The following is a 23,299-nucleotide window of genomic DNA, read 5'->3' as shown; positions in this document are numbered from 1 at the left end:
GAAAGCGCCATTGACAGACAGGCAAACACGAGTCAGCCCCTGTCCCCCTCAGGCCCCATTGTCTCCGAGTGCTAGACGCCAGCGAAGGACGAGAATCTGAAGAGAGGGAGGACAGCGAGCTAAGAGTCGTGGCTTTGTTTGGCCGGCTGGCCTCAGACCCGGTGAAAGTGCACGCAGAGGAGAAACAGGGGTGAGACATGGAGATGGAGGAGAGAGCACTAGACTGAGGATCTCCTTCATCCTCCCAGTAAACAGAAACCAAACTTCCCATTATTCCCTTAGTGACGTTTAATCATGAGCAGCCCAGATCGACTGCAGATGGCCGTGCTTCCCTCTCACCTACACTCCAAGTGTTAATCAGCACTCAATCACAGGATGACGAGGGTTTAATTTAACATGTTGCATCCATCATGCTGAAACGCTGCTCAGAGTTTGCAAATTCGCCCCAAGTCGCCCATTGTTCACACAATTAATTCAGCTACTGTACGGCGCAGGTGCCTTTTTTTCTCCCACTTCAACGGATAATGTGTGTTAATTTGTTCCAGGGAGGAAAACGCGAAGCGATGGAGGATGGAAGGGAGGAGGAATGGGCCGGGCCGGGCCTGGGATGAGGGGTGTGGTTGGGTATAAACCAGGGGACAGTGGGGTTTCTGTTGTTGTCCTGTCTCTCCTGGCGTCCTGCTCCCCTTCATCCACTCTCCTTTTTTTCTGGTTTTTCCCTTCTCCTCCTTCCACTCACGCTCCCGGTGGAGTTGGGACTCTTCCTCGGCAGAGTCCTGTCAGGTTCGCAGCGTCCATCCGTTGTTTTGGGGGGGAGCTCCAACAGAAGCCAGAAAACCATGCTGAGAGTTTTGGCGCTGGCGTCAGTGGTCCTCCTGGGAATAGGTAATAAATGAAAAACAAAATCTTTTCACTTTTTCTAATTTTATTTTGATGAGTTGACTAAAAAGCTTGCCCTGAATTTCACCTGTTAAAAGCGAAGGTGTTGAAATTATTTTCCAATTGATGGGAGGTCAAAGGTTAAATGGAAGAAGCGTTTCTCTTGATTGCTTACTTGAAAACTAATGAATCTGATGGAAATAAGGGGATAATAAATGCCTTAGCATTGAATTAAACCTCTTTGCACTGAATTAGTCCTTAACTGAGGCATTCCAGTTGCTTTCTGGAATTGTGTTGCATTGATTTGAACTGCAGTTCATTAAAATCTCCACAGAGTTGATCATAGCAAACTGATTGCTAGAATGTAACAGTGGGTGGGATTGGCTAAGTACTGAGCTCAACTGGTCCAATTTTTCCTTGATAGCTTTATTCCATACTGTCTCATTTGGAAGTCACAAATCTGAGGAAAAATGCACAATAATTGCAAATGGCGTTCCACTAGGCTCCATTCTCAGCCCGCTTTTTTATTAAACATCTATGTAATCTTGCTATCTTAGGTTTTAGAATGTTTGAAAAAGTATTACTACCATATGTTAATGGTACTAAACCTAATTATTCAGTGTCACCACATGACCACTGTTCTTTAGTCACCCAATTAGTGGATTATTAAGAAGATGCATGATTATCTTGATGCAGAAAAAAACTCCAGAAGTTATTGATTTTGGTTAGTTTTTAGCTTTTCTTTCTAAAAATGAAAGATAATGAAAGAAACATGGGTGTTGTTTGTTTTGGGCTCTGAGCTAAATATGACCATCCTTAATTAGTCTATCAATATATCAGCTATCTGCCAGCTTAAATACACGGCCAGGATAAAAGGTTTCCTGTTAAAACAGAAAAGCTGGTGAAAGCTTATATTTTCAGAAGGTTATGTTGATGGTCAACACTAAGGAAATGGGATGTATACAACCCGTCCTTACATCTCTGCACTGGCTTCCTGTTTATAAACGGATTGTTTTTACTATTTGGCCAGCAGTAGATGTATATACATCTCAGAGTTGCTTCTGCTAAAATAATCCATCTAGACCCCTCAGGTTATTAAAGACCTCTTCACTTAGTGCTCCAAGTAATAAACTTAACAAATGGAAGCAGTCTTTAGTTTCTACGCTGTAGAAAAAATGAAATGCAAAAAAAACTGTTGGCTCCTTCGTATGAAGACTGAAAACATTGCTGTTTCCCTTAAATGCCATATTATATGAATTCATTTTGAATTGTCTTCATTTGTTGCATTTATTTTTTTACTGTTTCTTTAATGTAATGCCTTTTTTCTGAAAGTATATTTTCAATTTTTATTTTAATATATTTTTCGTTACATCTGTTTCTTAAAAGCACTTTAATCTAGCTGACGTGTGAAAGGTACCATGCTAATAAACTTGCCTATCTGCTCATTTTTACATGCACTACAGTGCAGTTAATTGGCTAGCATCATCCATCTGTGTTACTTCGCCATAGCAGGTGTCTCCTGGTTTGAAAAGCAACGGTGTACTAATATTATGACTTTTAAACTGCGGTTTGGCTGTCAAACTCAACCCTCCTCCCCATCCGACTCCTTCCTGTCAGCTATTTGTAGACATATATGTTTTTTGTCAGAATTTTAATTAAAAATGTCAAGTCTGATTTCATTGACGAGCAGTGCGGGGGCTTTTTTATCTCGCTGGAGGACGCTCGCAGCGAAAGCTGTGAACTTTACTCTGTGGGTGTTGAAACAGGCAGAACGCTCTGTGTGACTTCAGAGCTTATATACTGCGGCTGTGAGGATGCTGTGACCTGCAGAGGATCTTCCACATGCAGACGTGAACGCTGTTGAACGGCACACTTGGCTGGAAGTTTTGCAAGTTGTTTGAGATGCTGAGTGAAGTGTTTGTCTAGTAAATTCAGTATTTGCTTTTTTTATATTTGTATTTTTTCATCTAAAACCAAATTAGCATTGATTATTAAATGTTATTCAAGCATAAGCAGTGCAGACAGTTAATCAACTTTACCCAAATTAATGGGGAAAATTATTGTCGCCTTTGACTTTTAGAAACTCAAACCTTATTTCAGCAGTTACTTGGTGAATCAACGGAGGCACCACTAAAAGTACAGTTAGTCAATCTGAGTGCATATTTAATTATTTGTGAATCACAATATCGATTTAAGATCCTACTAATGAATGTGGTTCTATGTTATTGGTAAAATTAACCAAAAACAGCCAAAAAACCCCCAATTTTCTGTTTGCGTGTAGACATCTTTGGTAAAACAGATTTTTAAAATTTCTTTCTTTAAGGTGATGTATTATGCTTCCGTCAAAGAGTTAGGAAATGTTTATGACTTGTAAAAAACATGTTATTTACACATTTTGCACAAAATCATTATTTGATAATGAGATTTTAATCTTGTCAGTTCTGCCTGTTTTGAATTTCTTTCAGAACAAACTGTTTTAGGGCGTCTTGTCACTTTAAATCCGAATAAGCTGCTGCTGGCCACGCCCCCAACTCAAAGCTTACACTCACATGTGACAATGGCTGCAAACAGATATGCAATTATACAAACGTACATATTTGATAAGCAGAAGTAGAGTCTCCTGCACACCCAGCACGAATGCAGCAAGTGGTTTCTAAATAGTAAGCCATCAGTTTGACACTTGTCTTTTTCAGCAGCCATTGTGCAGCACAAACAGCGGTAAAACCAGCTGATGAATAGCGCTTGAGTTCCACTTGGGTTGCTAGGTAACGAGGTGCCCATTGAATTTTACACACACCAAAAAACAATAACTTACTGTCAAAAATGGATTTGTGTTTTCTAAAACCCTTGAGTAGTTTTTAGAAACCCAAATGGAAGTATGAAAATGTGTACAATAAGATTTTTTTTTATATCCCTTTGATTTGATAAGAAAGAATACATTTTTGCATCTTCTTTGTGTCTTGCAGCACCCCAGGCATCCCAGGCCATTACTGTTTACACCAGCTGGGAGCGCCACGCCCTGGTGGGCTCAGACGTCAGGCTGTCCTGCTCCTTCTTCTCCTGGCGCTTTGTTTCCGAGGATGTTTCCTTCACCTGGAGATACAGACCAGACGGCTCGCGGGACAGCGTCTCTGTAATGCAAACATTTACATTTACACACATGACGTTACACAAAACCCACAGCTGCTGCTGCTGCACAGGTGTGCTCGTAGGAGTTTAAAAAAAAAGAAGAAAAGTCATGCTCAGAACTCTCTCAACAGAAACTCTTTAAACTTCTTGAAACATTGATGTGCGAGTTGCTCTCTCCATCCTCATCAGAGCTGTTTATGGCTGCAGCTGTTTCAGCAAAGAAGCTCCGATAAATCACTGTGCACTACATGTCCACGAGCCAAAGGCAGACAAACAAAAGATGGCAACAATTTGCGAAATAACAGAGCATTTACTGGCTGAAAACACCTCTTACAGAGAGCTGCAGAAAGAGCCTGCGCTCCCATTTTCTCTTTTCTGCTTAAATAAGAGCCTTGTGTGTTTCCTACTCACCACTTGAGGCCAAATTTTGGTCACAATGAGAACCATTAACAGGCATCTAGACTTGCAAACAATGATTACATTTTCTGTCAAAGCTCTGTTTTGTTTTGTGTGCCTCTGCCAGGCACAAAGAGGAGCAAAAAAATGTTGAGCTTTTCTGAAGGGCTCTTTCTTCTAGGATTTTAAAATAAAAACTGAGAGCTGAGAGTTTGATTTTCTCCAACATGCATTGAAGAAACTTTTTGCCTCTCTTGCAGCAGCCTGCTGTAGTTTAATTTCACTCTCCCTGGTCTTATCGCTCTATCTCTCTAATCTCTCTATCTCCCCATCCTGACCATGCCTCCCTCTGTCCACCTCACCTAATCTCCTCCTCTCCAGCCCTGCAGTCTTTGTCCCTCTGTCCTCTCTCATTACGTCCTCCCCTCTCCTCCTTCGCCTTCATCTGTCCCCCCTGCAGAGTCTTCACTTTGAAACTGAGTTTTCATTTTATTTACCATCCTATCTTCAGTCACTCATTTCTTTCCCCACCTTGAAAGATTACCTGTTTCACAAATCTTTCTTTTTCCATGCTGTGTTTGTCTTTTCAAAGTGTGGTAATTGATTTTTTAGAGACATTGATGTCAATCACAATGGTCCGGAAGTTTAACATCAGATTGACCTTAAGTCCAGGAATGATTCTACAAATATTGGGAACTGAAATGGAAAGCAAAACCAAGTTCCCAATAAACAGTTCTGTTTTTGGTTTTTCAACCAGAGATTTTGTTTAAAAGTTTTGTTGAAACGAGCATTTGCGAAAAGAAGTTAAACAAAACAAAACTACTAGACATGTGTACACAAAAATTTAAACAGAAATGTGTTCTGTATTCAAATTATTTGTTTATATAAAACTAAAAAGCAATCATTAATCCCACTACTCTTAATAAGAGTGTAATATTGATTACAGTGAACCACCTATTCACAGTTTCATGTTCACAGATTTTTCTGGGAGGTGTGAAATTAACTGCAGAAAATCCACCATACATTTTTCCTTAAAGCATATCTAAAATATTTGAAAGAAAATGCAGCTTCAGAAGTTCAAACACCTCGGCACAATGCTACTCGAGACGCTATTGGCTAGTATTTGTAAATCAGCCAATCCAGGGGCGCCATTATTTTCCTTGCCGCTGCCGATTGGCTGAACCCGAAGAGCAGAAATAAGGAAGATTGTGGCTGTTAGCTTCTGCTAATGGGGCTAAGATGATTTCCAGTATGTATTAATTCTTCTTAAGATATATTTGATATACGAACTATTACAAACAGGCAGTCATAAATGTTTTTGGAGGGGGTCTCAAGTATTCGCAGATATTAAAGATTTGTAGGTGGCTGTGGTTCATAACCACTGTATTTGCAGTAACGAAACAATGATATAAACTAGAAGAGATTATATTTTTGATTTTGCTAGCGTTCAGCAAAGAAATTGAATGTTTGAGGTTGTTTTCACAAGATAATTGTTCCTTTATGCTATTCCTCTTTTAATAGAGCAACATAAATAAAACAAGCTGCTATTAGCAGATTAATTAGCAACATTTAATTGCTTAGCTTCTAGAGTAAAGGTTACAGTCGCCTGCTAAATAAACTCTGATTGTCAGCTGTAGTTTTAATAAGAGTGAATATTTTCTACTGCCAGTGATTTTCACGGACTGAAACTTGTCATGTCCTTCTTTCAGCCAGCTGGCTGGCAGTGCACATTGACAGGTAGAGGAAGGGTTGCACTCTCTCTGTGTTAGAAAAATGTTGGTCATTACAGGAATTTCTCTAACTCACACGCACACACACTCTACGTGTGGGGGTGTGTGTGCGTGTGTGTGTGTGTGTGTGTGTGTGGGGGGGGGGGTTGTGAAGCTTAAGTGTTTAAACCATAGACATAATAAATCTAAATCTTTATTATGTCTATGGTTTAAATCCTGAATATTTCCTAATACCAATGGCTCATGCAGACCCATTTAATAAATTAGAATATTATTGAAAAGTCCATTTATTCCAGGAACGTTATCAGTATGCGGAACACAATATGTAGATTTCCACACATAGATGGATCTTTGAAAGCTCTTATGATTTTCCACTTATAGCTAATGAAAACATGGCATTTAAAATTACAATATTACATCAGACCATGAAAAAAATCCCCAATATAGACATGTAGCTTGAAAAGTATGATTAATAACAGTTTAAGATTGTCACTTTTCAAGAGGTACTGTCAATCTGACACATTGAAACACATATTCTAATTTATTGAATAATATGGCTGTAATTTGTAGTCAGATGCCCAAAGTGGTTCTTTGCAAATAAACAAACTTTTTTGATACTTAATATTTTTCTATTTTGAATTTTGTAAGATCTATTTTTGCTTAGCTTCATTTTAATAACATTTTGTTACCAATAGTTCGGATCACAAATCTTTTCCACTAGTCAGAAATATTGGAAATATTGGGAGACAATGATCATCTTTCAGTATTTAACAATTAACATCAAGAATAAAATAATTTAAAATCACTCAAAAGCTACACCTTTTGATGAAAATGCATCATGTTTTTGGGTGCAGTGTACATTTTTAAGTGCTGTATTTTGATAAAACTTTCAATTGCAAATAGTTAAACTCACATTTTAATGCATGCATACATGCTGACCTTGTTAAGCTTTTGCAGCAGGCTCAGCTGCTGCCAGTGGGCCTGAATATCCATTGTCTGAAGGTTTAAATCTGGAGCTTTTAAATGCATTTTCAAAAAAAAAAACAAACAAACTGCAAACTCAATCAAAGCAGCATAGAATGATTCCTCATTACTTCCACTCCAGAGATCCATCTACTCTTGAGTACTATTGGTCAGTGTTTCCTCCTCTGTCGTCCCCAGATCGCCCACTACGCCGGTGGTGAGCCCTACACTGACAACAAAGGCGCGTTCAAGGACAGGGTGGAGTTCGTGGGGAACCCGAAGCGTCGTGACGGCTCCATCCTGATCAAAAACTTGGATTTCAGCGACAACGGCACCTTCACCTGCGACGCCAAGAACCCCCCTGACATCGTGGGGCGCCCCTCCAGCGTCCGGCTGCTGGTCTTTGAGACCTGTGAGTTAGCTGCTCTGATCCCAGCATAGTGCCTTGCAAATTGATCTTTTTTCACATTTCATCCCATCACAACCACAAACTCTTATCTGTTCCTAAGGGACATGTTGGATGAAATGATGTTTATGAAGATGGTATAGATAAAGTTCAGAGCGAAATACTTAAACTTTGTTTTGGTCTATCAGGCGTATCAAGCTCATTTTCATTTTGGATCACATCAAGATCATGAATCTTCTTATAATGTATTGATAAAATCCATTAACAAACTATAAAAATATGAATAAACTGATGTCTCTGCATTAGATAGGTACTTCTTAAAATTAAGTAATATTGAAAATCTCTTCATATTGATCAGTCCCTCCAGGATTTCATGACTGTTTTTGCGACTTTTTAAAACTCAAAATCATTGATTTTGTACTCATTTTATATTTACAAGAAATTTTGCAGTATTTGTGCTTGTCAATGACAGTAAATGTGACTTTTTGTTACTCTCCTTATTGATCATAATTTGACATTAAGACTGGGGCGTCATTGTAGTGCAAGTAAGAAATACTCCCACTTAGGTGGATGTTAGCATCACTTAACCCCAATGTTTTGGACCATTTTTTTCAATAAACCCACAATTATGAGTTAGCCCCCAAAAAATGTGAGGATTTGTTGATTTTGCAGGAATTTATACATTGACTTATTGATGTAATTTGGAAGTTTACAAATTAGTAAACTTTTAGTTTTAGTTTTAACTCGTGGTCTATCACATAAAATCATAATTGAATATGTTGAAGTTTGTGGTTGTAACAAAACCGAGTTGTGAAAGGAATCAAGTCCTCTGTGGAAACTTTTGAAGAGCTTATTTCATCTTATACCTCCCAGTAATTTTTGTCCTAACGGAAAGCAAATATTTTTAGATCGGTGTAATCGTCCCAAACTTTGAAATTGATCTCAGTGAAAGCAAGTGAATATTTATCAGAGAAGTTGTCGCACCATTAAATGAAATCGATTACAATTTTATCTCAGTCTTTATTTTAGGCTGCTGTCACAGTCTGCCTTCTCATTCTCACTTTCTCCAATTTTTCCCATCTTCACCATATTCTCTCTCTTCTTCTATCCCTTTTCCTTTTACCTTGGCTGTATTTAAATGTTTTCATCTTTTAGTCAGCCTTTCTTCCTCCTCTGTTCTAATGTAATATGTTACTTTGTTCCTCCTCCTTTTCATCCTAACTGCTCCATATCTCCTCTCTGATTATTCACATATTATCTGTATTGATCTGATTCTCTCTGTCCATCTATCCCGTCTTCCGCCTCCTCTCCTCCCGTCTTAGTGCCCATCCAAGCGGGTGTGATCACGGGGGCCATCATCGGTGTGGTGCTGGGCCTGCTGGTGCTGATTGTGGTCATCTACTACCTAATGAGGTTCCTGGTGGCGCGTCGCGTCTTCAGCCTTAGCGTCAGGTCAGTGCCCAGCCTGTGGGGTCTCTGCAGGGGGCGGGAGCAGAGGCCGGAGCCCATCCCTGGCACCGACACATGTCTGGCCAAGGCCCTCTGAGCAAGGCTGAATCCCATTTCCCCCTGTGCCTGGCATACTTGTAGTCTAAGATGTGTCTTTGGACCAGATAAGGACTTAAAAACGTTGTTTTTTCAGGGCCGCATTTTAAAACAAATGTGTAATATCTGCATTTGCATTTAAGTCGGATGAACTGTTTGATGCATAGCAATTAATTTAGTTATGGTTGATTCCAAATAGGCGAGAAATTGACTAAATAGCAGAACATCGCTGGCAACATGAAAAAAATCAGTGTAATGACTCTCTAGATGTATTCTGACATTGGTGGAAAATAAATCTACAATGTACAAAGATGATTTAACTAATATAGTGCCTCAAGTAAGTCTTAACATTTTTATCTTAACACCCCATCACACTTCGCTTCACGGGCTCGATATTACACAAAATTCCTGTCATTTTCTTATGTTTAGACATGCAGTGCAGAAGCTTAAAGTCTACTGCATGTACAGCTATAAGATCTTTGGCTATCAGACTAGGGATGCATTATCTAAATAAATAAAAACCTTTTCATAAATTAAAGTATTTCTCCTTTAAGCTATGGTACCTTTAGTACCACATTTCTATTCTTCCTTAACAAACTTTTGTTTGTTTTCTACAAGTGGCTGGAGTCTGGATAACCTTACAAAATGGGATTCAACCTTACTTTGTATTTTTATTTTTGTTTTTTTGAAGCTTTGAAACTGGAAGTTGATAACAAGCTTTCAATTGGATATAATCTGCAAAACGGCAAGCATAGGTCCAAAGTAGGAGGATTAAAAGTTGTGAGGCGACATTTTCTGAGTGGATAATCCACAAGATCATGACGATGATGGATCCATCGGCTTGCAAATTCCCTTCCCATCGTAACACATCTGGCACCTGGGGGCTGTGTCTGAGACAGACCAGTAGATTAAGATGATGGTCTCTTTATGATAGCTGGCAGGCAGTGCTGCCCTGTGACCACTGGAGGGAGAGATAGATTTGACATCCTGACATTGTCTTTCTTTTGTCCCCTCCAGCAAACATGGCAAGAAAAAGAAAGAGGGATCACAGCAGAGACAGGCAAGTTTCCTCCTCCTCCTCTTCTTCCTCTTCCTCCTCCCTCTCCTTCAGTATCCTCCTCCCCTCCTCCCTCCGCTCCCACACATGCATCCCGTCTGCAGCGACAAACGCAACAGATTGGCTCGCTGTCATCATCACATGACGATTTGGAGAGATTACAACAGCATTCAGCGATTGTTGAGAGAATTTGGGATGAGGAAGCGTGTTGTCAAAGGGAATATTCATCTCCTCTGCATGGCGGCGCAGCTGACATGACGGTGCATAGCAGCACTCTGTTATAATCGCATTCTCCCTAATGGCAGTCCAGGCATCTCCAGTTTGGCCTCACACTCAGCACAGCAACGTTACAACAACAAAATAACGTGCCATTCAAACCCTGCGCCCCCTCCAGCTCTAATAACCGCATTCAAGCTGGTAAAATCCTCTTGCTGCCTCAGCGTTCAACCCGCCTTTCTATGCTGTGGCCCTCGCCCTTTCCTGCATTTCCCTCCGGGTGGGTGGGGGGTCCCAAACAGCCCCGGGCCAAAGAATCAAAGCAGCGGCTGTGAAATGACCCAGTCTGGGTTACGAGGACTAATGCCGGCGCTGCGGACTGAATAGAGCTGTGATTTGCTCGCAGTGGGGAGACAGACAGGAGCTGCTGATTTCGCTCACTGGGAGTCAAATAAAAAAATCACTGGGCCTATTATGGTCCGGGCTGTTATCAGTGTTTTTTACGCAGCTGCTACGTAACAGCCATGTTTTTTTTTTGTCCCCTTCTCTTCCTTGTGGGAGTTCGATCGCCTCAAGAGGTGGATTAATCAGACTTTTTTTTTTTTTGTGGCTTGTATGCTTTTGTGAAAACAAGCCACCAGGGCAAGTTGTGTTTGATTACTCTGCGGTGATGTGGTGGGCTGCAGGGTTGCGTGGGAGTATTGTAATCGACTGGAAGCAGCGTGCTGATAATGAGGGGGGGAGAAAAGTACGTCAAGGGATTTGAGTTCAAGGCATTTTTGTCAATTAAAACTCAGCTTTGAAAATGGAGACGCGCGCAGATACCCGAGTCGGGAAATCAAAGGTGCTGCTGTGACAGCTTTGTCATTCAGCCGCAGGTAGATCGAGGCGGGATTATGGCAACACATTGTAACATATAATCAAACCACACACCTATCTCTAATTACTCTTTTTAGATAGCACTAATAGCTTTCCTCAGAGAGACTGAATTACATTAATCTACAATATTATTGCTACAAGTAAAATGAGGAACTTATTTAAGTGTGTTCCAGGAAAGTTAGGTTTGGGATAGGGATTTTTTTGGAGTAATTTTGGAATATGTATGGGAGTTCAAACAGAGTACAAGCCTGAAACTTTATAAAATGATTTCAGCTTGTCATGGAGTTCTGATAATGATCTGTGCATTTAAAAGTTGCAGGTCATTGTCTCTGACCTGTAGCAGGAATTTCCTGCCTCGTGCTACATGTGATGTGACAAAAGCACACTGGGAAGTTTGTTTTTGAAGAAGTAGATTCAGTCTTTAGACTGAATAAAATAGCCAAACAAACCATGAACAAACTGATTATTGTTATCATTCTTAAAGTGGAGCAGTTTTCCGACATGCTAAGCTAATGTTAGCGTGTTTCCGTCTGTTTTTGCAAATAATTCACTTCATAACATATTTCAGAGTAGTTCCAGTTAATTATTGGCAAACTAAACTTACAGAAATAATGTTCTCCTGTTTTTTAACATAGTTCCTTGAACATAGTGATAATCAGCAGTCAGTATAAAGCCAGACACATGATGAACACTTAATATTTGCTTTGAAGATCACGTCTTAATAGTAAATATCTGCTACACACGTGTGTCTCCTTGCAGCCATATAGCAGGAACGTTGAGGGCCCACAACTCTGCATCCTGCCTTAAACAAGTTCCCTCATCTCTGCGGAGCCCCTCTTTCTCCCCCCTGTCTTCCGCTCTCCTTTCTACTGTCGTGTGATTGTCAGGTTTTTCTTGAGCTGCTCTCAAGTGCCTGCAGCGTGTGACAGTGCATATATGAATAAATAACTCGCCGCCAAGAGGACACTGGGATATTTGACAACGCTGTCATTTACAGTTACTCTCCTGCAAGCCTGTGCTCGGATGAGAAACACAGAGCAAAAGCAGATATTCTATCTGAGCTCGCTCTGCTTTATATTTCAGTTTATTTATTTCCCCTCCACCCCATCTCCTCTGAGATGATTTGGTTTTTGTTGCTACGCCACACGCAGTCGGACCGTTGGGATTGTATGGCCCGCTTATAAACGACTGTTTGATCAAATAGTCCTGATTAGGAGGCTCTGCTGACACTCAAGTTTCTTTATTATTATTATTTTATCAACCTTACTGTCTTTGTTTAAAGTTGCAGCATGTAACTTGTGTAAAGAATAGATTTTTTACAGGTTTGTTAAAACTTTCACCATGTTGTGACAGTTTGCTATGAGACAGAAAATCTATGAAAGGATCAATCTCGTCCACCTCGTCCCTGAGCTGCTATTGCTGTCTGAAAAATGCACCGATCCCGACCAAAACCAACCGGTCAGAACCAGGAGGAGGGTCTTAGCGCTGTCAATCAATGTCACGTACATGCTGTTAAATGTGCTAATGGCAGATAAACAGTGGTCATGGTAGCCATGACAACAGGCTATGCTAGCTGCAGCGTAGCAGAGAGCAAAGGGGAAGACGAGCCACATGAGATTGTGATTGACAGCGCTAAGACCCGCCTCCTGGTTCTGATTGGTTGTTTCTAGTTAGCTCTGAGAGCTACATTTTTTTCATAGATTATCCCGACATTGTGGCAGTTTCAACAAATTTGTAAAAAAAATAAATACATTTTTTAATAAAAGTTACATACTGCAGCTTTAACGGTTTGCGCTGCTTGCGCTGCAAACCCAGGCGCTGTGTGAGGAAGTGGAAACGGGATTGTGGAGCCGGGTGGTGCGTGCCGTCACACTCCCCCCATTAGAGGGTGTTTTGGAAGAAGACTTTACTCCTGCAGCCCCACTCAGGGAAAAGTTCCCTACAATAAGCACACACACTGTTCTGGAATGATAATTGAGTGCACTTGGTATCGATCTGAGCTCACACACACGCACACACTTATATATAACCCACCCATTCTTCTCTCTCCGTCTCCCTATTGCCTCCCACTTCAGTTCACTCCCACCAGCACTCTCTTTCTCTCATTCAGATTCCTTTCATCCTCTCCTCCTGTCTTCCTTTCCTTTGGCTTCCTTGCTGACCATGGGAAGCATCCGTCTATCTGTAAGCTAATTCCCCCCCCATCACTCTGTTGATTCCCCTTCAATTTCCTCCTCGATACTCCTCCCTCTCCAGTTCTCTCCCTTCCTCCCTCCTTCAGGTCCTCGGGGTTCTGATCCACTTTCCTGCCGGACAGGAAATCACTACCTCTCACTCCTCATCTACCTCTCAATCTCCCTCCTCACCTGTCACCTCCTCTCTCTTTAGCATGCAGCAGGGGACGCAGCCTCTTTCCCTCCCATGCCGCCGTCCTCTCCGTATTTCTCCACTGTACCTTACGTTTCCTTTGAAGTGCGCTCTCCGCCTCCTCCCCACCCTGTAACCAAGGTGGTGCTGCATTCTGCGTGAGCAGCCTGGGGTGTGTCTTTACAAAGCAGGCCCGTCGTTAGCGTGGGAGCTCTGCAGAACAAAATGCTGGAGCCTGTTGCAGGAGGCATAATGGTAAACAATGCAGTGATGTATGAGAGAATGTAAGTATAATCGGAGATAATGACACCGGCTGGGCCTGCGCCGCTCCCCCGCTGAGCTGGGTGTCTGCTGCAGCAGGCGCCTTCAATCGTGTGCTGCCTTTGCAGGGCGGATAATTAAAAATGATAAATTCTGTAATGCAATCAGTGGGGTATTATTAGTTGAAGCTTCAGTGGGTGGAAACAGCCTCAAGTGGGCTTTCCACCGTTGACTAAGCTGATGTATTAGAGCCAAATTATTTCAGTCTCGGAGCTTCAGATCCATTCCTATTCACTCTGTTTACTGTGCAAACACAACAATGGAGCGGCCCACAGTTCAACCTGTGGAAGAGCATCTAAAGAAGCACAATACTGTAAAACTATTACACGCGTGTGAAGTTTCATTAAGCTCCATTAGAGCATTATTGCACACTTGTGATACTTTTCAATAGGTTAACTGACAGGTTAATGCACTGGAATACAGCTATTGTGGGGTTAAGTGTAGCCCTGACCTTATCTCCTCCTGGTTCAGTCCTTCCTGATGGATTTGTTGTGCTGAAGTGACGCAGCGTTTGAGTTTTCCACCTTCTGGCGCTTCCTTTTATAGATTTTCTTTTCCTGCAGATGGTTTCAGACAACGCTCATATATTGCACAGACAATTTGCGGAGCGAGTGGGAGTGAATTGTGGTATTACAAAAGTAAAGGTCCCATTAATATTTAAAGATAATATGGGTTTGGAAGAACAACAGAAATCAATGCAAAGCTGAGTAAGCAAATGGTTCCCTAATCAAATATACTGCAGTTTCTTTTTTTTCCTCCAACTTTGATCTGAATATGAAGAGACAGTCAGAATGCTGGTTGGAGTCCTGTCCAAGTTTGAATCAAATTCCAGATATGGTGTTTACATAGAATATAAACCTCTTGATATTTCATTCTACAGCATATATGCATTAAAAATGTATGCATTGATATGCATCTTTGCATCCTTAACTTATATATTTATTTGGCTTTCCAAGAGCCGCACTATCCTGCACTCCACTTTAGAAACCCTTATTAAAGTTCTCCCAGATTTCTGAGGGCCTTTTTGTCACTACTTTGGGTGATTTTTCATTCATTCTCAGCTACATTTACAGAAAATTGTGCAGTGTGGCTTTAACAAAGTGTTTAAAGTGAGCATGCACACGACACAAGAAATTTCAGGTCTAAATAAACTTCATCGAAACTCGACCAAATCCACTTGTGAAATCTGGTTTCTTGTGAGGCAAAGACAAATAAATAATGGATGACTTAAGATCAAGTATCTGTCATTGTGTTCAAGTGATCATCATCATGATGTAAATTATGCTAACCTCCACTAAAGAATGAGAAACCAGTTTGTATTCGACAATGACCCAGTAATATCCTGGGTTCTCAGAACTGGAATCAGTTATTATCAAGGCTTTTGGAACATTAAAACTTAAAATATGTGTCTCAGAAGTTGAGATAAATTAATGTTGGGATTTCTAGTCATGTCTGGATAACCAGGAGTTTTTACGTTCCATGTAAACATTTCGTAAGTGAAACCAAAATCTGGATTTAGAATAACAGGAATGTTCAATTATATTAAACAGACTTGAACTTGTGGCATTTATTGAAGTAAAGATGTAAAAAAAACACAACTTAAAATGATAAAATCCAGTGTATGAAAAGAATGTAATGAATGCCACATTTACTTTTTCTGGAATCTAAACAGTCAGTTAACATGTTTTGTTATGGAGACTTGATGGTTTTGTGTGTTTTTTTTATCCTTCCTAACCATCATCATTGTTTTTAGTGTCAAAATAATTACAACTTTGCTTTGCACGCTTCTAGTTTTTTAAACACTTATGGGCAAATATGAATGAGTGGCTTTTTTCTTATATACATTTCCACATATTCTAAACAAAAAAATCTGATTGGTATCACTAATTTTGATTACTCTACAGTATAAAATGTCAGAAATGACCATCCATCCATTTTCTAACACCCTTGTCCCTCAGTGGGCTCGGGAGGGTTGCTGGTTCCTCTCCAGCTCACGTTCCGGGCGAGAGGCAGGGTCACCCTGGACAGGTCACCAGTCTGTCGCAGGGCAACACAGAGACACACAGGACAAACAATCATGCACACACATTCACACCTAGGGACAATTTAGACAGGCCAATTAACCTGACAGTCATGTTTTTGGACTGTGGGAGGAAACCAGAGTACCCGGAGAAAACCCACGCATGCACAGGGAGAACATGCAAACTCCATGCAGAAAGACCGGGGCCGGGATTCGAACCCAGAACCTACTTGCTGTGAGACAACAGCTCTACCAACTGCGCCACTGTGCAGCCCTGTCAGAAATTACATTCAGTAAAATGTATTTTTACAGGAATTGTTGTGGGTATCCATAATTCCTCCATTATTTTGTTAGAAATATATATGTATTTTGAAGATGGGATTTCTCACCCACTGATTAAAGTTGTTTTTCTACAGTTTTCAGGATGTGTAAGGATTTTTGCACATCTTTCTAGGGATGCCAACAAACGTACTTGGCTAATCATTTATTTACAGAACAACATCTTAATTGCTTCACTCTGAATTTAAGAATGCAAAACTTTTAACTTTAAAATAAGTAACCTGCAACATAGCGCTAGTGTCTGCTGCGGTCGCTCAGGCTTTTGAATCCAAATTACACATTGAAATATTCACCATAAACAACAGAAGACCAAAGGCAATGGAAATTCAGACATTTGTAAACATGTTCCTACACACTGGAGATTTCTATTCCCCCAATCAGAGGAAGCAGATGGTTTTACACATTCAACCATCTGGGATGTCTAAGACATTTGACAAAGTGCAAGCAATTTAAAGAAAAGAAAATAAGTGAAAACATGGCAGAGAATTGGCTGAATCTCTCAATCAGCCAATCAGATGAATCTTGTTTTAGAAAATTGAAAACATCCTTTCTCTTCTATTCTTTGCCCTTTTTAAAAAAATAAAAACATACTCTCTTGATATTACTAATGCTAATATAACTGATGCTGATTGTTTTAAAACTAGGAATCCTAAAGAAGGATGCTAATTGGTTAGAAATAAAATGGTCTAGACATAAACATGATTGCATGATCTTTATCGGGATCTAACCCCAATATTTTTTAAATTAAAAATGGAGATGGATTCAAATCTCACATTAGAAAAGTCAAAACACTTGCCCCACCATCATCCTCTAACTACTTCCTGTCGTCTTCTTCTTTGTTTGTTCCAGCAGTAAGATCAGCCATCATACTCATGTCCTCGTGGACATGAGTATGATGGAAGTGGACATGAGTACTCATGTCCTCGTGGACTCATGTCCTCGTTTCCATTGCAGTTTTCTGAACCAATTTCAATGCATCCTAACGTCCATTAAAACTGGTGTTTTGGACCCGGATGTTAGATTGGAAACAATCGTCTGCAGCCAGAAACAGGATTGCTATCTTGTATTGGAAGAATCCAGCTGCTCTCCAACGCATTTAAAAAAATCTCCTTGGATATAATCCCTAAATTTCTGAGATTCAAAGTCAACTTTTTGATGACTTGGCTGGGAAAACCCACTCTGGCTGTGTGTGTGGGTGGAGATGATTGTGTGTTATTGATCAAATGTCACTCAGTTGTCACAGGTGTATGGAGTCTGCCTGCCACTGTGTCCCATCCTAACGCATGGTTACCTGTTTTGTCACCCCCTTACAGCTCTGGACACCGCCCCCTCTCACTTGCTACCCCCTCCCCTAAAAGGACTGCGTCTCCCCCACCCCCCACCTCGACCACCCATATCTCTCCCTTCTCTAAATGTGTTTTTCTCCTCTCTTCACACAGCTCCGCCCGTCCAGTTTAACTCCATCTCTCATCTTCTCACCTCTCTCACGTCCTCTCCTGCTGCCTTCCTTTCCTCCTGAAGTGACTCTCCTCCCCTTGTTTCCTCCCCCCCTCTTCCCCCTCCGCCCACAGGGCCCCGCGCCTCCCGCTGACCCCTCCAAGGTGAAGGCGGCCGCCTCGGAAAAGAAGAAGCAGGAGTCTCGCAAGGATAAGAAATAGGATACGGGGCGGGCCTGGGGCGGGCTGCTCCAGCCCCTGCGCCAGGTACTGGCGGCGAAGGTCCGACCCAAACAGAAGCAGCAGCAAACCATCATCAAGGGGGCGGAGGGGGAAGGGGCTGGCGGAGAGGGATCTGGTCGGGTGCTCATGACCATTGAGCTGGAGCTCACCCGGCAAAACGGGAAGGAAGGTTCCAGTGGTGAGGCAGGGACCGGGAGGTCGGCGCCGCCGGGCCTCCTCTCCCGCCTTTCCGAACGGTTCACCTTCAAATAACAAGAGAGTTAAACCACAAACCTACTTTACATCCAGCACTACAGCACCTGAGTCTCTGAATAAATATATTAAATCATATCTGCTCTTGTCACAGAATGTAGACGCTACTACTGTACGTGGGCCCAGATGTCACGATAATCTCTAACACCGGCCCGGCTCCCTGACTGCTTTTGTTAGGTCATAAGATATGCCATTTGAAGCGAGACCCCGAGACGGCCCGGGCTTGATAACAAAATCTAAAAAGGCTGCTCCCTGGGTTTTGCCTCTCTGGTTCCTTTCATTGTGATCCTATCCACTGAAAAAAGCTTTTTCTCTGAGTGCGTCCGATACGCATCACAAATCCCTGGCTGCGGGGACAAGCCAATTTGCTCCTTTTTTTCTTCTCTTTCCAGAAGCGATGTGTCAAACTCCAGCTTTCTCTCCTTACGCTGATTTCTGATTTTCTCCCACCCACCCCTGTCCCTTCCCATTTCTTCCTCCTATTCCAATAAATTTCTGGACTTTCTTGTTAATTCAAATTACAGAAATGATTTATATGCTAACCACTCTGTCCTGTTCTTTCTCTTCCTTCCCCTCTGTTCTTGCTCCTGTAGATAAAGGTCTGACTTCTCCATGACTGCCTCCACTCCTCTAGTCTGCTCCCTCTTTTTCTGCCCAGCCTGATGCAACCCCCATTTTTTCCCATTATCTGTGCTCTCTCAAGACAGCACTGGCTGTAAGAATAGCCCCCCCGTATTTCACTGAGCAACAGTGTCAAATAATTTTTACAACGCCTCATCGAAGACGGCGTTTGCGATCACTGGGCTAACTGTAAAAGTCTTTAAGGCCTAGCTATGCACATAACTCGACAGACCACCCCTCATGTGTTTAGAATCTTCCCCCTTCACTTTAATGTTTACGACTCAATCACGTCCACCGAGCGGAGCTGCCAGCGCGCACTGGACTTCACGTAGAGGAAAAACAGAGCGTGATAGCCAGAGAGAAATATGATTCCTGCTCTCAGCCGACGCAGATAGAAGTTCAAGCCCCGGAGCTCGGAGGTGATTCAATCCTCTCACATTTGAGCTAATGGAGGTTGTCGCTGTGCCCCTGCCCAGGCTGAAGGGGGGCTATTTCTGGCCTCTCTATAAGAGAGCACAGGCTTACAGTAACAGCTGCACATTTTTCAACCAACAAGCGGGGGAGGTTGGAGGTGGAGGTGATTTTTTTTTCTCTTTCCCGTTTGCGCCTGAGAGATGTCCGCGGCCGGCTCAGCGGCCAGTGACTGACGAACTGGAATGACGTCACGGCCTCCAGCGGCCGGCGGATGGATGCTCTCAGGAGTCTTACCGGGAAGAGGTGCAGCTCCCGAGTTATTTTAGGTCCAGTTAATCCACTCGCACGTTTCTCCTAATTATTTTTTGTGTGTGCCGGTAACATGATATCTCTCACCGCATCTCCCCCCTGCCTCCTCCGCCGTCTCCACTTCATCTCTGCCCCCATCTTGGGAATCATCTCCCCCAGTTTCGCTGTCTCTGTCCTCAATGTCTTTGGCTTCCCTTTATCTCTTCCCCGTCCTGCTGTCTACCGAGTCCGCGCCGCATTATTCCCCCACTGAAAAGGTCTATACACAATCCAATCTACTCTTTAAGCCGCTCCTTATCTGACTGGCAGGCCTACAGCTCAATGCTTCACTCTCATCCGTCCTTCCTCCTCTTCTGCGTCTTCGTTACTCTCTTTTCCAAACTCGGAGGCAGGCGCTTCGTTTGCGCCGTCCTCCATCTTTGCCAGTGATTGACGAAAAACGCCCTCCCGCTTTGCCCTTCAAACACGCCGGAGGCAAGACTTTCCCCTAAGTCTGGGTCTCAGTGAAACACCTGGATTCTGTACCTATTGTCATTTAGTACCTGTAAACAAACCATTTCAAGGTTTAGCATTAATTCAAAACACGGAATTTTATATATAATGTATTTTATCATTTGCAGATGACTTCATATTTCAACCTTTATATCAATGGTACTGCAGACTTTTATGAAATATCTCATATTATGAACCCTGATTGAACTGAGATTACTCTCACTGACATTTTGCTGTTATTTGTTATTTATTGGAATCATAAAATCTTATAGTAAAATCAGAGTTGGCGAAATGGATTTAAAGTTTTATCACAATTTTTCGTGGTAATATTATTACAACAAAAGTGACAATAAGAACTATTTATTGATTTGTTTTACGGTATTTATTGTATCGTTAACGCTAAGATAAATACACTCCCCTTTTTTTAGATATGGCTGTGACTTGAGTGACACAGCAACTATAGTCCCACAAACAAATCCAAACATATGATGCCTCAAAAACATTCCCATTTGTAAAATGCTTCTTTAGGTCACCAGTCACATAAAGATTTATGTCAATAAACTGCAAATCGTCACAGCACATAATCACAAATTCAAATTTATTGATTTTTATTCAGGCTTTCAGCGAATAAACTTTGGGGGGAAAAAAATTTAAAGTCAACAATCCCAATAAGATAAACAATTTTAAAGTTTCAGACATCATTAACTGGAATTTATTATGGTGATAAATCCAAATTATTACCATAATAAAAAATGGATCACGATTAATGATAAATAATACAATAAATGCTCACCCCGACAGTAAACTACTTCAAATTATCAGTTGTGAAAGTAGGTGTGACACGTCCCTTGATAATTTGCCGTTCTGTACCAGACGGGTCCTTTTGGGTCCATCTGGTCCGAAACGACCCAAACTGCAAAGCTACAAAATGGCAAAGGTACTAAATGATCACCAACTACTTCCTCTTTGCCCCTGACCCCATTTTGCCCTCCTTTTTTGCTGGTTTGAAAGCCAAACACCTTCCAACGCCCCCTACTGGCTGAGGAACACTCCTGCACTCAAGACGCCAGAAACTTACCCTTCAAGCAAGCTCTCTTCCGGTCGCAAATGCCCGTGTTTTATGTATATGCGTTTCGTGTTACAGAGTGTTTAAAAAATAGATTTGTTATAATTCCAAACAGTGGCAGTAAGTGAAGCAAATAATGTTTTCTGGGACAGTTTTTACATGTGTACACACATGGAGAGCGTGTTCACCAAAGCAGGGAAGAAATGTAATAGTGCTCTATAGAAAATGCCGTTATATTTCTGGCCTCGTGTGTGTTATGGCAGGTACTGTGTGGCTCTCTCTTGGGTGAATTTTATTCGGAGATGGAAGAAAATTGAGGTTGTGGTGCAGAGAGTGAGAGCGGATAGCCTTAGATTCATCATTCCACGGCTGGGGAGGAAAGAAAAACCACAGAGGAAGGTGCTTGCTGTGGAAGCAAAGCTTTGCAGGAAGAGACTTATCTGGCCTGTTAAGCCCTGCCAAAGAAATCTGTATGTATCACTACAGATAGTCTGCTCTTCCCCCCAGAGCTTTTCTTTTAAAGGTGCTCCATCCCAACCCTGAGCCAAAGATGGATCGTAATCTGCGGGCTTGATATGCAGGACAGATAGTGCAGACTTGAACTTTTCCCTGAAAATTCATAACAGGAATAGGTGGTGTTGAAATCCACACATCCATCTCTTTCACTCGTCGCTGTTTTTTATCCAGTCAAATGGATTCGTTAGAATGTTTTCTTGTTTTAAAGCAAAGCCACACAGATGCCTGACATAACATGAATGATATTTACATGCCTTGTAAAATGATTTATATGCGATGTAAACTGTTTTAGCTATAGACTCTGATTAACATTTTGATTTGAAACCACTGGAGCTTCTTAGATTTTTTTCAGTGCTCATAATAATTTAAGGACACTAACATCTTTTTGACTATGTATGTTGTAAAGAGAACACAAGAATAAAAGCCATAAGCACAGCTGTTGAGCAGTAAACCCAGCTGAAAATATCTATTGTTTATTTTTTTTATTTTTTTTCTCTGAAATAATGTCTGTGGATCTGTTGAAAAGAGGAAATTCTTCCATGAAGAAATGGAGACGGGGAGAGAGTCGGTACAAATGCTCCTGCCTGGAGGCGTCGTCTTGCTGGACGTTGATCCTCTGTCCAGGTTTTCTTCCAGGATTGCCTCAAGTTTTACATTCATCCACATTTCTATAAACTTCGAGCAACTTCCCAGTTCCTGCTGAAGTTTTTTAAATTCAGCCACACAATTTTTCTTGGGAATAAAGGACCACAATTCTAGCAAACTATTGTAAAAAGCTTGTGGAGGGACATAAATATTTATCCCCAGTTGTGCTGTTTAAAAGGCAAAACACTATGGCAAGTGATAAATCTGAGTTTGGATAAAAATCATACCTCACTCATTATTTTAACAAATAGAAATAATTTCAATAAGCCCAAGTGACCAATTTTATTCTGTTTTAATGTCTGAGTGAAAGAAAGTTGTCTTTTTATGTGTGTGTGTGAATATTTGGTTACAATTACCATATGATTGTTGAGATGATAAAAAGACAAAACAATAGTGGAAAAAAAATTATAAATAGCTCTATTGACAAGGGAGATATGTTTATACGCAAGGAAAAAAACAGTCTGATCACAGGCGAGGTCTAAAGACCACGATTCAAAGAATTCAGGCTTTCATAAAAATCATAAGGTGCCACAAAGAGCTACTTATTTTTTTCAGTCATAAATCATTTCTGTATTTTATATCAAAACAAAAATGTCATAAGTAACCAAAATTGTCTTTCCAAGAGTATCAGTAAGAAAAAAAAGAGCATTTGTCAAATTGAAAAGAGGACATCTGTGAACACGTTTAACCCATTAATAAGCTCTGATCCAGTTGTAGTGCTAACTAGATTTAAGGTTGAATTTCTCCTGGAGGATTCGGGTAAATAAAAGCGTTTCCACAGGATGATGATAGTGTGTGCTTATGAAGACATTCAGCGTTAGTTTACCACTTCACTTTTTGCGTGTATTTAAAAAAACTTAAATTCTGGTTTAAATTGACCAGATCACATCCTTTCTCCCAAACTGAACTGTTTGCCCCAAACGGCTCTGAAGCTCCTTCAGAAATAAGATTTTTCTGCTTCTCTGATGGATTCCTTATCTTTCCCAGCCCGTCATTCAAGGCAAACAGAAATGTCTTGATGGATTTGCAGCTGTCTTACACTCAGTCATTTCATTTTC

General features: G+C 41.2%; 1 protein-coding gene across 3 annotated transcripts; it reads left to right on the top strand.

Moving 5' to 3' along the window:
• The first annotated feature begins 625 nt into the window (after positions 1-625).
• mpz (myelin protein zero) lies at positions 626-22,063 on the top strand. Of its 3 annotated transcripts, XM_008433963.3 has the most exons (7): positions 626-885; positions 3,846-4,012; positions 7,296-7,509; positions 8,826-8,955; positions 10,066-10,108; positions 17,819-17,950; positions 18,772-22,063. In XM_008433963.3, the coding sequence occupies exons 1-6, from the start codon at positions 840-842 to the stop codon at positions 17,903-17,905; spliced, it is 687 nt and encodes a 228-aa protein (XP_008432185.3). In that variant the 5' UTR covers positions 626-839; the 3' UTR covers positions 17,906-17,950; positions 18,772-22,063. The 3 variants fall into 3 exon arrangements, with proteins under 3 accessions (XP_008432185.3, XP_081454681.1, XP_081454682.1); XM_081598555.1 differs by lacking the exons at positions 17,819-17,950; positions 18,772-22,063 and adding an exon at positions 17,561-17,800 and having other exon boundaries at positions 629-885; XM_081598556.1 differs by lacking the exon at positions 17,819-17,950 and having other exon boundaries at positions 634-885.
• Positions 22,064-23,299: the final 1,236 nt, after the last annotated feature.

Source organism: Poecilia reticulata, chromosome 17, assembly GCF_904066995.2.
Source record: "Poecilia reticulata chromosome 17, P_reticulata-male-v2, whole genome shotgun sequence".
Classification (NCBI taxonomy): Eukaryota; Metazoa; Chordata; class Actinopteri; order Cyprinodontiformes; family Poeciliidae; genus Poecilia; species Poecilia reticulata.
The sequence above is the reverse complement of the archived record's forward strand: the minus strand, read 5'-3'. Positions and strand labels throughout refer to the sequence as shown.